Raw genomic sequence first — 17,772 nt, forward strand, 5'->3', positions numbered from 1 at the left:
CATGTGGCTCACAGCCTGGGGGCTGGAGTGCCACAGGAAATGGGAGAAAAGGGAAAAACATGTCAGCTAGGAAGCACGAGGGCCTGTGGAAACCCCACGTGGGACTGCTGTGCTGGTGTGGGAGGCGGGCTGAATCCCTTTGATTTTCCAGGAGGAGGGAGCCTGGAAAGCTTTGGTGCCTCTGCTTCAGCACTAATGAGGAGGCTTGCTCCTCTCATCACAGCGCTAATGAGAGATTACAGCCCCTGTGCAGCCTGGAAGCCAGAGTCAAGTTGCATCAAAGCCCCAGTCCGAATTAAGAGCCTTTCCAAGTGGCTGGTATTTTACAGCCCAGTGGCCAATTTCTAGATCATAGAGGCCAATTATTCTCAAAGCCTTTGGTGTGCAACTAATGAAGGTCTGGAAGATCCTTTCAAATGGCTTTAAGCCCTGTAGGCAGCTGAGATGTAATGGAGGTGGCAGGCACAATTAGCCATCCATAATTCCTTCTAGCAGCTGATTAAAGTCTCTTTATCCATCTTACCAAGATCAGAAGGCCACATACTTGGGAAATCAAAAATGCATTAGGGGCTGTCAGCTGGTGCTGGGGACCCTGCACTTTGAGCCCACGATTGGTGACACGTATTGATCTTGCGGGAGCATTTGCACCAAGCCACGGCATGTCCGCCCCTTTCAGTGGATGGGCCCCTTGTCCCTGGGTCCGCAGCCCATTCCCTTGGGTGGTCTTGGGGGAGTCCCCCCATGGTACCTCCCTGCCACCCCCCATGGAGGCAGGGGTCAGAGCCCCGCTCCCGCCCCCATGGGGACTGCTGGAGGGGGACAGAGTGGAACACGCTTCTCTGGCCCAGCCCCAGCCCAGTCCCCTCCAGGGCTACTAGGAGATGGAGGGGGGCGAGGGCCAACCACTGCTGGAGCTGCAGAACACAGGCAGCGCTGGACTCTCCTCTGCTGGTGCCGTCTTCATCATGCTCAAGTCAGCGCTGGGTGCCGGGCTGCTCAGTTTCCCCTGGGCATTCAGCAAGGCCGGGGGTGCCATACCCGCCATCCTGGTGGAGCTGGTAAGGGCATGGGGGCTGCCCAAAGGGGTGGCTCTGGAATGGGGATGAGGATGGGGTTGGACAAGGATGGGGGCTGGGATCGGGACAGGGAGGAGGATGGTGATGGGGATGAGGACAGGGAGGTTGCAGTGTTGGCAGAGCTGGTTCTGGCTCTGCTGGGACATTGGCAGTGGTGCTCAAAAGGAAGTTGAGGTTGTGGCTTGAAGTGGGATTGGGCTGAGAGTAGAGGTTCAGCTTTTCACACCACGTTTGTGACCGGGGCTCCGGGACCATTCCCACTGCAAAGTGTGCGGAACCCATGCCAGGACAAAGGAAACTGCTGCCACCCTTTGCATCTTTTACATTGAAGTCAACTTGTACCTCAACCTAAAGCACATTTTCATTGCTGTTCCCCTGCATATCCTGAAAACCACAATCCAACCCCCCAAAAGACGGTGTAAAACTGTTTCTTTCCCTCTTCCCCCTTCTCTTGGGCCACTGCCGAGAGGATGTGTTGGCACTGGGGCTGACCCAGACCCCCGTTATGCGTCCCTGTGAGGGGCCGGGTGCTCCCGTTGTGTCCCGCAGGGTTCGCTGGTGTTCCTGGTGAGCGGGCTGGCCGTGCTGGGCCACGCGGCGGCACTCAGCGCCCAGCCCACCTACCAAGGCGTGGTGCGGGCGGTGTGCGGCCCGGCGGCGGGGAGAGTCTGCGAGCTCTGCTTCCTTCTCAACCTCTTCATGATCGCCGTGACTCTGCTGCGGGTGGTGGGCGACCAGCTGGAGAAACGTGAGCTTCTGGGGGCTGAGGGGCGCGCAGGCGCTGCCCGCGGCTCCGGGTGCAGCTGTGTCCCTGCAGTGTGCGACTCGCTGTACCCACCCGGCACGCTGAGCGAGGGCTCCCCGTGGTACCTGGATCAGCGCTTCACCCTCCCGGCGCTCTGTGCCCTGGTCATCTTCCCGCTGTCTGTGCCCAGGGAGATCAGCTTCCAGAAGTACTCCAGGTATGGTCGCAGCGCCCCGTGCCCGCAGCCGTGCCGTGCTGGGGTGGCAGCCTGCAGGTCCCCCTGGGCCCTGTTCCCCGCCTGCCCCTGACTGCCCCATCCCTGCAGCATCCTGGGCACGCTGGCTGCCTGTTACCTCACTCTGGTCATCGTCCTCAAGTACCACCTGCAAGGTGACAGTCTGAGACTCCTGCAGGCTGCCCGGCCCCCCAGGTAAGGCAGCACTGTCGTCCCCTGCCCGCACCCCAGCGGTGGCACACAGCCCCCAGCCCTCCCAGACTGGCAGGTGGAAGGCTGGTGCCATCGAGGTCCCCTCTGCCGCCGCGACCTCACGTTCTTTTGCTCTTCCTCCCCACCATGTCACAGGGCCTCCTCCTGGGCTTCCATGTTCAGCGTCATCCCCACCATCTGCTTTGGGTTCCAGGTATGTCCCCACCTGTAGGGTGCTGTTGGGATGGGTTCCCCGTGGGGAGCTGCATGCAGGAGGTGTCCCTGGGAACACCGCCATGGGCTGCAGCAGGAGGGGAGGTGGCCGCGCTGTCCCCTTGCAGTGCCACGAGGCCTGCGTGGCCATCTACAGCAGCATGCGCAACCAGAGCTTCTCCCACTGGGTGGCCGTCTCCATGCTCTCCATGCTCATCTGCCTCCTCATCTACTCCCTCACCGGTAACCCCAGCACCGCCACTTCTATTCCTGGGGGTCTGCAGGTCCACCACTCTCCTTTCTGCTGCTGTACCCCACTCCTGCTGGTGGCACAGGGCACTGTTATCCCCTCCCTTGTGACAGCCCACGGCCACCTCCCTGCCTGCAGGGCTCTATGGCTACCTGACCTTTGGCGAGGATGTGGCCCCTGATGTCTTGATGTCCTACCCTGGGAATGACCCTGTTGTCATCGTTGCCCGCCTGCTCTTTGGTGTCTCCATCATCACTATCTACCCCATTGTAGTGCTACTGGGACGGTGAGTGGGCATTGCTGGGCCAACCCTTATCCTCTCAGTCCCTCCCATGTCCCCCCGATCCCTAAGCTGTCCCCACCACACAGGTTGGTGGTGCAGGACCTGTGGGCACACCGCAAGCTCAGGGCCACACTGGTGTCTGAGAGGCATGAGCGGCAGAGCCGGGTGGCATTGACCATTTCATGGATGGCCGCCACGCTCACCATTGCCTTGTTTGTCCCTGACATTGGCAAGGTCATCGAGCTCATCGGTGGCATCAGTGCTTTCTTCATCTTCATCTTCCCAGGCAGGCACAGGGAGTGGGAGGGATGTGGGGCTGCGGGCCCCTTTTGGTCTTGTTCCTGGGGGCTCTGTATCCACGAGGTTGGAACTGAGCACCTGTGCTGGTTGTAGGGCTATGCCTGGTGTGCATGACAGGGACACAAACCATTGGGGCACCCAAAAGGTGAGTGCAGGCTTGGGGGTAGGACAGGGCATGGGACACAGGGCCCCCTGGTTGATGGTCAGGGTATGGGGTCCCCATGGGAATATATGTGATGGGGTGGAAACACCATGCGGAGGGAGGGAGGGAGATTTGGGGCATCACTTAATGTGGGACATGGGGGCTGTTGGTGTGGGGGCATCAGGGGTGTGCTCGGGTATGAGGGATGTGCAGTGTACCAGGGGTATGCCCAGGTCTTGGAGAGGTGTACACACAGTAGAGATGTGGTCGCATATTAGGGATGTATCCAGGTGTTAGAGATGTGTCTGGATACCAGGGACATGCCCACACACTGGGAAGGTGCCCACTGATCAGGGACGTGTCCGTACATCAGGGATGTGTCGTGGTTTCAGGGATGTGCCCAGGTTATCAGGGGATGTCCCATGTGCCCACCTGCTGAGCAGGCAGGCACCTGCAGGGGTGACTGGAAGGGAAGGAGGGCCCATGGAGCCAGGACCCCACAGCTCCGGAGTTTGGGTTGGAGATGCTGGGGGCAAGAAGCACTGAGTGTTTAATGAAGGGTGGCCCTTGGGTACTTGCTGGGCACTGCATCCCCATTGCTGTGCCCGGGCAGTGCCTGGGGCAGTTTGGGGAGATGACCCCCACACTGTTCTGTACTCCTTGCCCACCCGGCACTGGTGACCCCATGATGGAGCAGCAGCACAGCCTGGGGGTAAGTGTCACACCTGGGGGGCTGGGGTGGCACCAGAAGCCACTGTGAGTCTGCCCCGGTGGCAGTGCAGTGAGGACAGTGGGGACATCCCAGGGGATGACAGCCAGCTTCTGACCAGGCATTATGTGTCATTGCACAGGGGCTGGAGCAGCGTGGGACCCCATGGAGACCCACAGCTGAAGCAGGGGCTGTGTCCCACCTCCCCACTCGTGTCTCCGCAGGGCTGTACTCATCGCCTGGGGTGTTCTCTCTGTGTTAGGGGGTACCTTTGTGTGCGGGCAGAGTGCTGCCCTGGCTGTGATGGGGCTGCTGCGTTGAGGGGATGTGTAGTGCCATGTCCTCCCACATCCCCCACCACCCTATCCCAGACGCAGCCACACTTGCAGCTGGCTCCCACATGGTTTATTCAGTATCATCAATTCTGTTGCTCTATTAATAAACGGTTGGGTAGAGGGGGACACACCCCGTGAGGCCCTCTCATCCCCCCTTGGGGCTGGGCAGGATGGGGCAGGGTGTGCACAGACAGACAAACAGGCACACACAGACTTGCAGACCCCTGGGCCAGGGGAGCAGTCACCCCTGGGCCTGTGAGGCACCCACCTCCACCCCACTGGTACCCCACGTGCCCTGCAGATCTCCATCCCTCCTCCCTCCCTTGTGCTGGGTGTGCCTATCAGAGACACCAATACATACCTCCTGCACGCCAAGGGGTCTGCTCCCACCATATCCACCTAATCACCACCCCTTCCCAGGCCCCAAAGAGCCCACCCTGTGTGGGGAGAGGTGCCCCAGGAGTGGGGCAGCTGAGGTGCTGCCAGTGGGGGACAAGGGGAGTTCCTTTGCTGCAGATAGGCGACAATCACACTGCCCTCTGGTAACAGCTCCTGGAAGGGGTGGGGGGCACATCCAGGTCCCCACATGGTCAGTCTTGGCTCAGGGTGCACCATGCGGCTGCAGGGGAACATCAGTTGGAGTCACCCAATGTCACCGCAGCACACATCCCCCCCCGACTTCACCACCTGCTCCCCGCTGCCCAGGGGCTGCTTTGTGCCCCTACCCCGGGTCCTACCTGGCACAGCCACGCTGGAGATGGCCTCGGGCTGGCTCAGCGTATCCACCTTGACATGCTGGAAGTCCTTGCAGGTGGCACTCTGCAGGTGCCTGCGGTGTATTACAGCCCAGAATCACCATCCTGTCCCCCCAGATCATCCCACACAGCTTCCTCTGAGGGAAATAAGCCAGACCTCTGCTCCCTGAGCCCTTCCCCATGCCCCTCATCCCTTGTCCACCCAACCCCACTTGTCCACCCAGCCTGCTCGAACCCTGCAGACATATCCCTGGGACCCCCACTCCTGCCACCAGCAGACCCTCCCCACTTGCCCCAGGCAGCAGCTCAGCCAAGTCCTGCTCCCACCCCCGCAAGCTTCTCCAGCTTCCCCAGCTGGCAGCTACCCACCCATCCCCCTCTACCTCTTCCAGTCATCCTCGGTCTCCCAAAACTCATAGATGATGAACGTGACTCCGTCAGGCAGCTTGACCGCAGTGACACTGGCAATGGTGGGGTGAGGGTGAGCTGTTGGGAGCATCCCCAGTCCCCATGGCCCCCACCGTGGGGGCACCCCAAGCTGTTGTCCTTGCAGCCACTGAGGGTGCCCCCAGTTCCCAGCGCTCCAACCTCCTGCTGACCCCATCCCCAGGTGCCCCCCCCGGTACCCACTGGAAGCACTCCCGCTTCCCGGCTACGCTCTTTAGGTACTGCTTCAGGGAGCTGCAGAACTCGCCCAGGTGCTTGTGTGACACCGTCATCTCATCCCGCACCAGGAGGAGGTACTGGGGGGGAGACAGAGCGGCAAGTGAGACCCAATGTGTGCAGTATCCCCCCCAGGGACACCATGTGGGGGCACCATGGGGTGGTGATGGTAGCACAGCCACATGCTCACCATGCAAGCTGTGCTCTCACTGTCTGACAGTCGCTGGTGCAGGTCAAACCAGAGAGTCTGCAAAGGGAAAAGGGAGGATGGGGCACTGTGTCCCTCTGGGTGTCCACTGCTAGGGGACAGCCACTGAGAGAGCCCTGGTGCAGCAGGAGCATTGCAGTAGTTTGGGGGCAGCAATGCCCCATAAGGAGGGAGGGGAATGGAATCACCCCCTGCCCCACATACACTGTAAGCCTGGAGGAGCCCAGCCTGTGTCCATGGGAAGCACCAGGTGTGAGTTGGTGTCTGGGGACATGTGGCACAATGGAGATCTTGGTGAGGTATAGGCCAGGGACCTGGCACACGGCTTCACATCACCCCATCTGCCTTAGAATGGCCCCAAACTGCCAACAGTGCTTCTTCCAAGGAAAATCACTGTCCCACACCCTTCTGCCCTGAAAGCGTTTGGCAAACCTGGTGGCTTTCAGAAACACCTTCGGTACCTCAGTATTCCCTCTGCCTGTCCCTAGATGGAGTGAGGTCGCCCCCATGAGAGGCTTTAACTCCATAGGAACACACGATTTAAGCAAAGCCCACGGCACTCTTGCCGATGGTGGAGATGGCTGGAGTGATGCCAGACATGCACAGTCCCTACCTTGTCCTCCAGCCTGCCGATGAGTGCAGCCAGCCTGCCGATCTGCCCCTCCAGCCCATCCTGCCTGGGCTCAGGGGCACCTGTGGGAACACAGAGCAAAAAGTGCCCGTGGGCATCCACCCAACACCTGGGAACAGGCGGGCTGCTGGAGCAGCAGAAGCTACGTCCCTATGTCCGCTCACCGCTCTGGCTGCTCTTCCCATGGCCCTGGGGCACAATCCGGCCAGGGGGCGCGTAGCTGGGCACAGGACTGTCGTACCAGGGCTCTGTCAGCACAAGACCGGCTGGGCCAGGGCACTGCCTGCAAGGGAACAGGTACGGGAGATGGGCTGGGCGCTGCTGGGCAGATATTTCACAGCCCTCTGGTTCCCTGCTTTTTAGGCCACCTCTGATGCAAGAGATCAGGTTGGGGTTTTTTTGTTTTGTTTTTTCTTAGCGATTTTCACTGTGAGAAAACAGCTCCAATGGCCTTCATGATGAGCCAGGTCCACACACCAGCAAACAACAGACAGTGAAGATTTTCAGCAGCTCTCGCTGATTCTCACTTCCTTCTCAGCACTCCCAAACCAGCCCGTGCTGTTCCCATCTGCTCTGCACCACAGCTTGCTCAGCCTTCCACATTGGGGAAATGAAACCAACAGACACCCGGAACACTCCTCCTGGTACAGTCTGGGGACAGCACAGCAACCACGGCCCTCTCAATTTGCATATGGCAGCGCCACTTGGTCAGCATCCCATACTATCCTCAAATGGGGTTATTTGGGGAATGCTGCAGGTACTCCTTGGTATTTCAGCCCTGGCTAAGATGAATCTTGAAGCAGTCTCCTCCACCTTCCCCAGGCTCTCTCCCCTGAGGATGGGGGACAGGGATAGGGATGAAACAGTGATGTGATGGGGAAAAGAGTGGGAATGGGATGGAGGCATCGTGAACTGTCCCAGCACATCCCAGACACAGACACTAAATCCCAAGGAGGGCTCTGCTCAGAGGAAAGCCCTGAGAGCTCCTGGGGAAGCTGGCAAAGGCAGCTGCTCCACCAGTTCCTCTTTGTCCATCATCCCCATGAGCCCTGTAAAAGTGCATCATAATGAGACCAGCTGAGAAGCAGGGGTGGAGTGGGGAGGGAAGGGAAAATGGCCGACCTGGAGGAGTTGGTCTGCTCATCAATGGCATCCACGGCACTCTCCACCGAGCTCAGCAGCGACTGGGTCTGGTTGGCCGTCTCCTTCAGCAGGAAGCGGGTGACAAACTGGTCCACGTTGCTGCCACTCTCATACACCTGCCGGGCAGGGACAGCACAGTGATGCTCCTCAGCTGGGCCTGGTGATAATCACTGATAAATTAACACAGGTGAGGTAAACAAAACTACCCTTACTCAGCCCTGCTCCAAACAGAGCTCCATCTCACCTTGTTCAGAGGCTTTCAAAGAGTTTATCCCCACTGGTTTGAACTGAGCAAATTACACCTTTTATCTGTCTATCTATCTATCTATCTATCTATCTATCTATCTATCTATCTATCTATCTATCTATCTATCTATCTATCTATCTATCTATCTATCTAACTTCTGTGTGATAGAGACTGCTGTGAAAAGGAGCAGGTGTTAAAGAGGGCTACAATGGGGTGAAATAAATGGTTTTCAGTGGGAGGCCCCAGTCTGCAAGGACATTGTGTGGGAACAATTGCTGAGCATTCGGGTGGGGAAAAGGATAGATACATTCCCAAATATTCCTGAATTTCTGAATGATCTCCCAGTATTCACACTCGTGCTAAGGAGGGTTATTAAATTGACAAATCTCCTTGGCAAAAACATGTAATTGCATTTGGGATATGAATCCATTTCTTCAGCATTTCTCCCTCACTGCTGATTCCTCCCTAGGGCCTTGCACATGGGAGCCTGTGCAAAACCAAGGCATAAATACGTTAATCAGGCACTTGAGCAGGCTCAGCTATAATTACAGATGAGTTTTGATTAAGCCTGAGCAACCAGCCCTGCTCTGATTGCAGGTGCTGGGGCATCACTGGAGCGATGATGAGCCCCTGTGCAGTTTTCCCCAGCTGAAAACAAAGGCTGAGCTGTGCACAGTCTCTGTTATGAGTCTGGAAACGAATTGATAAAACAAACCAGGAGCTGTGCTGCAATTTGCCCCCAGTTTCCTGCTGCCCACCAGGACTCCATTGCCTGCATCCTACCAGCACCACCGCACAATTTCTCATCAAGTCAGGCACGTGAGCCTGCTCCTTTTGGAAAACATAAGGTTTTAAGAAGGTGTGGACTATACATGCATTTTGTGTTAGTGTTCTCTGCCCTGGGACACCAGATGACCTAACGAAGAAGTAGAAAAGTAATGCTCAGTTCTTAATGAGCCACAAATCTCACTGTGGTGTTTCCACAGGTTTCACCTGTGGCAGTGTTCATCCTAAGAAGCTTGCCTCTGCTCTCTCCTGTAGGCACTGGTTTGTTATGGTGGGCAATGAAAACCCATTGCCCTGTTATGTTGCTGTCTCCACGGGAAGAACTGGAAGCACTGTCTGTGTGGGTACAAGTAAGCCATCGGGTTAGAAATGGAGGAGCTTAAAAAGCAGCTGCTTACTGCTGATGTGAACAGCTGATTGCAGAGCTGTTAAAATCCCAGTGTGTTAGAAATGATTTCAGGATGATTTTCTTGAACTGTGCTTTTCAAAACTATAGAGCTGTGGGTACTATAGAGCTCTGGGTACAGGGAACGGGCCAAGTGGCTCAAAAGGCAGAGCTGACATCCCAGGGAGCGCTCCCTCATGGCCACAAGGGTGAATCCAGGTTGTTTCCCAAAGCCATCCTTCCTTCCTCCCAAGAACCACTAACACCTCGGTGCTTTTGAGGCCACCACAGATATGAACGGGCATCCCAGGTGGGTCTGAGACCTATAGCTCTGAAATGAAAATCAATGATTTTTTCTCTTTTCCTCTCATTTAATGAATAACTGTGGACATCTGCCAGTCCAGCTGTGACATCTGCACTCAGCAGTGTGCTCTGAGCTCCCTGGCAATCCCTCCAGCTCTGCTGGAGCAAATGTCCCCTTTGGCATTGCGAAAACAAGTCATTAAGACGACTAACTCCAGAGGAATCCTTCCTGTGGTCTTATTAAAACATTTGTGAACCTGTTCTAGGGAGATGTAATGAGGTTTGGTCTTATTAATTCCACCCGAAGAGATATTTCCTTCTTCTTTTGCCCAGGAAGTTAAAATATTTATGGGGATAATAAAATAATTGCTGCTTTGTGACATGAGACCCTGGAGGGGTGTATCTCAGAAGGCTTCTCTTTTTCATCCAACTGGTTCATTAGTTCAACACTAGAAAGGCTTTGGCACCAGAGATACTGCCCTGCTGCACAGTACTGTGCTAACAAGCCTGGTCTGATGGTGCTAATTAGCAGCAGATCCACGTTTGTATCAGAGGAGTGAAATGCAGAGGCAGAAGTCCAACAGGAGATGCTGAACCCCGCTTTACACTGTGCTGGGTTTCAGTCTCTCCTGAGACTTACCATAAGATTACATTTTCTCTGCAGCTTGAAATCCTGGCACAGATGAAATAAAGCACCATGCACCCTCTGCCTGTGGAAACCCAGGCTGTAATTTTGGGGTTTTGAGCTCTTGGACCTGCTGACACTGGAGACAAACTCCCCTCACTGGGTGTTGCGAACTGGTCCCCAAATAGGGCTTCTGTAACTATTTTCCTGCGGGTATCAATTGGCTGAAAAAGGAGACTGTCGGTGTTGTTGAGCATCTCAAAGCCTTTCTGCTGACATTTCTAAAGGTCACCATTCATCTTGTTAAGACTCCAGGATGTGAAAATGACACAATAAATGATGCTCATGGGCGCTGAGAGTCCCACTGCAGCTCTTTGCCTTGTAGAGCCTCAGCACTGAGCCCCAGCAATCCCAGCACTGCCTTTAGGTAACAATGGCCAAACTGGGTGCCATTTGCTGAGCTCAGGGACCTGGCACCTTCTCCAGTTGCTAAGAACACTGACCCCAGCTGAAGCACACCAATAGAGCCAAGGCTCTGAACCGATGAGGCTGCTCGAGCAAAACCAAAGCCAATTATGTTCCTTCAATTGTTTCTTAAAAAATATATATTAATAATAAAAATAAAACACTAAAAAAATCCAAAGCAACAGGAAAACCTATTGGCATGGCCATGAAGCACCTCTACTGAACCTCCCCCTGGATGACAGCAGGTTTATCTCCCACCACCCAACACTTCACAAATCAGGCATGTAGAGAAATGCTGCCTCAGAACAGCGATTCTAATTCCTCACTCCTAATTGCCTGCTTTCTTCCAAGAGATTTTTTTCTTGTAATTAGAATCACACCCAGACCTTCCTCTTGCTCCTTCCCCACTCTGCGCTCTTAACTCCCACCAGAAGCAGAGGCCAAGAACTGTTTGCCTGGCACATAATCATAGCAGAAACCTGAGGAGAACAGACACTGAAATATTTGATAAATGCGAACATTATCATATGAAAGACCCTCAGCCTACCTGAAATGAGGGGGATGGGGAGTGGGGGTAGAGGAAACAAGTGAGACAACCATTCAGATAAAAAAAAACAATGGCACTGCATGCATTTAAAAAACTAACGATAATAAATTCCTCCCTTATAAACCCCATCACACTGTGCTGTTGAAAACCTCTTTCAGACCGCACAGGTTCCCCTCTTCAGCTGTGTTTTGAGGCCGGGGCTGGGGGGCAGGGGGCTGTTCCCAGGGTAAGGCAGGACCTGATGAGGGCAGCTCAGTGTCACTCTTCTGGACCCAAGTCCTGTCACCTCCTGCAGTGCCCTTCCTGAGCAGTTCACTGCAGAATGTCTTTCTCCTTGTTATGAGAGGAACTTCCCATATATGACATACACATCTTGATCCACAGGATGCCACAGAATGGTTTTTACACCTTGTCCATGCAGTTGCCCTCTGACCACACATCCTACCTATCTGACCTCGCAAGCAATAGCCTTCAGGTGGGAGGGGAGAGAAGGGGAATCGCAGAACCATAGAATGGCTTCATTTTGCAGATGACCTTAAAGATCTTCAAACCCTGTGAGCTGGGTGCCCCCCCAGCTCAGTCTGTTCAGGGCCCTATCCAGCCTGGCCCTGAGCATTCTGCAGGGAGAGCCCCTGGCAGCTGTGCCAGGGTCTTACTGCCCTCTGAGCAAAGAATTTTTTACTAAAACCTAATCTAAATTTCCCCTATTTTAATTTAAAGTCATTTCCGCTTGTCCTGTCACCATGCACCCAAGTAAAATGTTGGTTTTCTTCCTGCTTATAAGCTCCCTTCAAGTACCGGAAGATCACAATGAGGTCTGCCCAGGGCCTTATCTTCTCCAGACTGGAAAAGCCCATCTCTCTCAACTTTTCTTCATAGGAGAGATGCTCCAGACCTCTGACCATCTTCACATCCTCCTCCACTCCAACAGCTCTGTCCCTCATGTACTGGAGGTCCCAGACCTGGACACAGTACTCCAGAAGGAGCCATACAAGGGCAGAGTAGAGGGGAACATCCCCTCCCTCATACTGCTGCCACCCCTCTGTTGTTGCAGCCCTGGATGCTGTTGGCCTTCTGTGCTCTAAATGCATGCTGCTGCCTCATGTCTAGCTTTTCATTGTCCAGGGTGCCCACATCCTTCTCAGCAGGGTTCTTCTCCCACTCTGTACTCATATCTGGGGTTGCCCTGACCCAAGTGCAACACCTTGTTGAACTCATTAGGTTCTCATGAGCTGGTACAGTTCCCTCTGGATGGCAACTTTTCCTTCTATGATGTCAAGTGCACCACTCAGGCTGGTGTTATCTCCAAATGTGCTGAGGGAATACCCTATCCTACAGGAAGTCTACAAGGGCACGGTCAGCAGGATCTGCAAAGATGCTCTTCTCTCTTACAGGGGGAAGGGGAACATGAATTTTGCAGTGACAGAGACAGAGGAGCAGCGAATAAACATATTAGTTTAAAAACAGCTCCAGGAGAGCCCTTCTCAAGCTGCATCTCCCTGCTGAGCTTGGCAGCCTGGCTGGATGTAACTTGTGTCCCTGCAGTCTGGTAAGAAGAGAGCTCTGGATGGCATTGCATGGAGAACTGACTTCTGCTCTGGAGCCCAAGCAGGAAAGCTGGGGAAAATTCAGTTCCTGCAGAAGTGAAATAGCCCCTTCTGCTAGGATTTCTGGTGAAATCTGTTTGGAAATTCATTTTGGAAATGCTTTCTGGGAGGCTGAATGAATGCCTTGTTTCCTCTTAGATTATTCCTAGAAAATACAGCTGCACAACTTTCACAGAAATCCACATCATTTAGTTATCTTGCTATACAAATCAATATTGAAATCATTCAGTATTTCTGAACAAAAATATTTCATTCAGATTACATGGACAGGTCATTGGCTCCCACCAACCCATTTCCCAGGTGTCACTGTCAGGCCACGTCTTACATAGAAAGGGAAAGTGGGTTTTAGTTAATGTAAGGTAGTGCCTGGGAAACTGCATCATGTGAAACCCTGAAAGGAGAATGGGGAGAAAAAGGATCATATTTCTATTGATTGTTTAACCTTGAGATATCATCACCAAAAAAAGGAACATCATATCTGGTAAACTTAATTTTGTCAGGTAAGAGTACAAACAAGAGAACTACGTATTGCTGCTCTGGACTGTGCAATGAAACAAAAACAAATGCCACATCCCTCTATTTTAGCACTGAGTACAGCAGCAGATGGTGCATGGCATTGCCTGATGCTGGAGAAGACGATGGGTGAGCCACAACTGTGCCTAGTGCTGTTTTATTCCTAGATGTTAGTTGCAAGGCATGAGGAGGCATAACTGGGCTCTGAACCTCCTGGCTTTGGAGATGGGTGTTGGAGGAGATGAGAGCAGCTGATGTGCTGGCCTCCTGCACTGGGTGGGAGCTGTAGGAGGACATTCTGCTCACAGACCCCGAGGGAATTCAGGCACACATCCATTTCCTTAACAATGGAAAGGATACAAGACAGCAATTGGGCACGGGAATGCATTACATTTGCATAAATTACCATGACATATTTAAGTTCTGTTGGCCAGTCTATCTGTGTGGCAGTTAAGTTGTCGTTGGATCAGCTGTTGTCCTCTTAGAGAAAGCCGACCATGTGATCTGCAAGTTCTATTATATGAACAAGGGTTCTTGTAGGAAAGGTGGTTTGGGTGCAAGAGAGATGTGTAATGCACCACCCCTTGGACTTCCACTGACCAAGCTGGAGGCACAGCATGGCCCCAGCAACGATGTCTTGCTCCATCCAACCCAGTCCCTTTGGCTCTGGTATTTCCCATCCATATCATGAAGCATCCTCTGAAGGTTATGAGAACACATCATGCTGTTGGCTGTTTTTAGATTTCAGAAGTTCATTTCCCTTCTTTCCAATTTAACTTTGCATTTTGCACAGTCATTGGCAGTCACTGAACGCAGCGTGGTCATCTCCATATTGGAAAATAATTACAAGAACAGATCTTGTTTTGCCATATGAGACCTTCCACCACAGAAGCTAATTACTGCTGATACTTTATGAGCTACTCCAGCACAAGATAATTGCTGCTTTCTCTTCTTATGAACAAGAAATAATCAGTCGTCTTTAAAGGTGAGAAATACAAACAGCAATTAAATGCCACGGTTACTGGCCCCTCTGAGAGGCACCTCTCATCAGGAGTGTGGCACAAAGGAAGTCAGGCTTTGCCTATTGTTTGCAGAGTACTGTTATGAACAGGGGAGGGAGGGAGAAAACATTTCCAACTGCTCTCATTGGGTTCTCATTGCAACACTTCTCTGGGTGCAGCTCCAGTGCACTGCTGTGTGTGCTGTGAGTCTGTGTGGCTCTAACCTGCAGCCAAGGGGTTGTAGAGAGTGAATGTCACAATGTCTCTGCAATCCTGAACGTTTCTATGAAAACATGTCCAGAATTAAGGCATTGCTACATATAATTAAAGTTGTCAGGATGCCTCTGCTATCTTAGTACTGAAGATGGATTTTTCTCCCACCTAAACCAGCTTATTTTTTGTCTTTCTGTCTTTATTTTTTTCCCCAGCTCTTTCCTTGAACAAAGTGTTTGTTTTTTGAATAATTCATTGATTGGGTTTGTACCACTTTTTGTTCACAAATCACTGCAGGGGTTGATGCTTTTCATGAAATCCTAATTTGCCAGCTCCTTGCTTGCCTTCCCAAAGCAGTGAGGAGCAGCGCGGCCTGGCTGACAAAAGGTAACAGTGAAGTGCTGGGGCCACGCTCCTCCTGACTGATTTTATCTGCCCATCTGCCCCCAGTGGGGCCTCAGCCTCAGATGGGTCAGAGCCCATGTTCATGGTGCTCTGCAACCCCAGCCCCTTCCTGATGATTTCCCAGAGTGTGACATCTCAGGGTTAGGCAGATAACCTTCAGACTTTGCAATTAGGGCAGGTCAATCCTGCCTTAGGTTATTGAATCGAGGGCAGAACAGTGCTCTGATGAAGGCAGTGAGTTGGGATTATAAGGTTCTGCAATAGTGCAAGATGATACCTTTATGCTCACATTTCTAATTTACAAGCAGGGGATGAGGCGTTCTCCTCTTTCAATGTGCAGGAAAAGTATTAGTCATATGTATTAAACACTCATTCAGAAGCAATGGTGGAAGGCAATACCAACAGGAAGTTGGAGATGTCTATTAGCACGGTAACAGGCACTTGAAATACTGTTGGCAGATCTGACTGCCAGAAAATTTACTAACAATTAATATAAATGAAGCATGAGTAGAGCTAGCGACTTAATTAGGGAAAAAAATAAAAATAGAAATGAACTACCGCAGTTTTTTGCTTTATTTTTTTTCTTCCTCTCGTGATGTCTGGTAAAAATTCACAAACATTTCAGACAAATCAACGTCTGCTCAGAAGTGTTTGCCTACTGTTTATTATAGAAGGACATTACTGAGTGAAGCATGGATCTGCCCTTCCCATGTGACCCTCCTCACAAGCAGTCAAAGGGATGGATTACAATAGAGCAAGGAAATCAGGCTCTTCACCCTGAATGAGAAACTGCAGTTTTTATGAAGAAGACGTGGTCTTTGCAGTGTACAAAACACATCCACATTGCATCACGGTATCTCTGATTTTGTGCTGGAATGTATAAGCAATCCTCTTTTTTTAACTTCCAATCCTTCAAACACACAGTACTGTAGCTTCTAACCCACATTGTTTGTGCATGGCTGTATGTGAACTCTGCCCTGCCAAGGAGCAGGGCAGAGCCGGGCACTCACGCGCTTGGTGTAGTCCATTGCCTTCAGGATGGAGAGGTTCAGAGTCTCCAGTGAGGCCAGGACATCTTCATAGTCTCCCATGTGATCAGCAAAATAGTCTGGGGAAAGAGGACATGAGGGGAAGAGTGGGTGTACCTTAAATTTGAGTCTACACGACACAACAATGTCTATTTATTGAAGGAAAGGAAAATCAGAGGGTGATTCCAGGTGTGTTTTCACTCCCTAGGCCCTGACCCTAAGACACAACTTGCCCCGAAGGGATAAGAAAGTTTCGTGTGACAGTTGGGTTATGGTAAAATAGAGCTGTAACACAGAGCAGCTGCCATAAAAAATGACACTTTATTTCTTACCCCACTTCTGCATTTGAACACGTTTTATTTCTCTTCCTCTTGTTTCCAACAGAGAAAGAGAGATCTCAAGGGAAATTCCCTTGACAGCCAAAGCATCCAAATGATAAATAGATTTTCCCAGCAAAGACCTGGCCAGACATCCTCCCCCTGCATTCCCGTCCCATTCACAGCCCCACATCACAGCTACATGGTGTTTCCCCATGCATCCAACTGCAGTGTGGTTTCCTTTGTGAGCTACAGAGCCCTGAAAGCCAATGTTTGCAGTGTGGGGCAGCGCAGGAACCGAATCAACCCCTTTGGGTACAACTGACACACGTGGCAGCTGAAAGCTGTTTCTTGGCACCACCAGCACTGCTCTCCAGCGCTCAGATTGAGGATTCACACCATGGTGACACATCTACTGAATGCAACAAGAAATACACTCCAGGAAGTGATCCCACTAATTAGGTTCTCTTGGCTTAATTAGCAGTGCCTATAGCTGTTTACAACCCTCACATATCCAAGGGGAAGAAGATTTTGGCAGAGACAGGAATGTCACAATGTAATTGAAAGCAGCTGTTTGCTGCTCCGCTTTGAGCCAAGCAACATGTTCTCACTGCAGTGTGATTTTTTTTTGTTGTTGTTGTTCCTCTTATTAGTTTACTTGGGGAAAAAAAAAAAAAAAAAAAAAAAAAAAAAGAGTGTACATTTTTGAAGGCAGAGGAAAACTCTTCTTATAAACCCTGAAATGAAAATTACTGTTCAGGACAGATGAGCTTCTAACAACGTGGAAGGAGAGTAGTGTTGACTTTTGCAGCCTCCAGCTATGCACTTCTACAGCCTTAGCTTTATTCATTCATGCAACACCCAGGGGCAGCTCCTTCTGCCCTGCACATCACTGCTCTGGGTTCCACACATCTACGTGAGACAATGAGTTGCTGTTGGGGTGTGCATTGCCCACCATGGGATGACATACATCTCCACTCCCAGAGCATGGCTTGTGTTGCTGGTCTGTTTGCTGTTGCAGTATCAGTTCATTTTATTTAAACTGGAGGTGCATATGCAATTGGGTGACTCTACCCTTGAGATCAAGGTGTGCTCAGCTCTGCAAGCTGCCCTGTCACTGGAAGGTCTCTTGGGTCAGAGAGCTCCACAAGCTTCCCAACCTGCCACCAACTTTGAGAGTCATCACAGCTTCCAGTGTTGCCAGAATGCGGCCTTGTGCTTCAAATAATTCTTGGAAGAGCATCAAGTACACCAGAAGTGGTGGGCAGTGGGAGGTATGCAGCAGATAATGCATCTAGGCTGGACTTTGAACCTTCTCCCTGCTTGCCACAGGAGCCAATCCTTCATCTCCCTCCTTTCCTGGCAACTTCCCTTCCTGCAGAGGTGTGGGACAAACACGATTATGGAGCTTATTTTTGGTTGTTAATTTGTGATTCAAGGGATATGCATC

At 52.0% G+C, this 17,772-nt stretch overlaps 2 protein-coding genes across 2 annotated transcripts in view; one reads left to right on the forward strand and one right to left on the reverse strand.

The window, feature by feature from the left end:
• Positions 1–881: 881 nt before the first annotated feature.
• On the forward strand, positions 882–4,486 carry SLC38A8 (solute carrier family 38 member 8). Its single transcript, XM_072346849.1, has 10 exons — positions 882–1,058; positions 1,626–1,824; positions 1,894–2,038; positions 2,147–2,251; positions 2,405–2,462; positions 2,590–2,704; positions 2,850–2,997; positions 3,081–3,280; positions 3,388–3,439; positions 4,370–4,486. Exons 1-10 carry the CDS (start codon positions 882–884, stop codon positions 4,464–4,466), a joined length of 1,296 nt encoding a protein of 431 aa, XP_072202950.1. The 3' UTR covers positions 4,467–4,486.
• Positions 4,487–4,535: 49 nt separating this feature from the next.
• NECAB2 (N-terminal EF-hand calcium binding protein 2) overlaps positions 4,536–17,772 on the reverse strand; it is a 50,563-nt gene continuing 37,326 nt past the window's right edge. Inside the window, exons 5-13 of the mRNA XM_072346649.1 lie at positions 15,988–16,085; positions 7,860–7,996; positions 6,902–7,020; positions 6,720–6,799; positions 6,089–6,145; positions 5,866–5,978; positions 5,619–5,696; positions 5,218–5,309; positions 4,536–5,099 (exon numbers count right to left, since the gene is read on the reverse strand). Of these exons, the coding sequence (XP_072202750.1) occupies positions 5,071–5,099; positions 5,218–5,309; positions 5,619–5,696; positions 5,866–5,978; positions 6,089–6,145; positions 6,720–6,799; positions 6,902–7,020; positions 7,860–7,996; positions 15,988–16,085 (803 nt within the window). The 3' untranslated portion in view covers positions 4,536–5,070. The remainder of the gene's footprint in view (positions 5,100–5,217; positions 5,310–5,618; positions 5,697–5,865; positions 5,979–6,088; positions 6,146–6,719; positions 6,800–6,901; positions 7,021–7,859; positions 7,997–15,987; positions 16,086–17,772) is intronic.

The sequence above is a fragment of the Excalfactoria chinensis genome, chromosome 11 (genome assembly GCF_039878825.1).
Source record: "Excalfactoria chinensis isolate bCotChi1 chromosome 11, bCotChi1.hap2, whole genome shotgun sequence".
Taxonomy (NCBI): Eukaryota; Metazoa; Chordata; class Aves; order Galliformes; family Phasianidae; genus Excalfactoria; species Excalfactoria chinensis.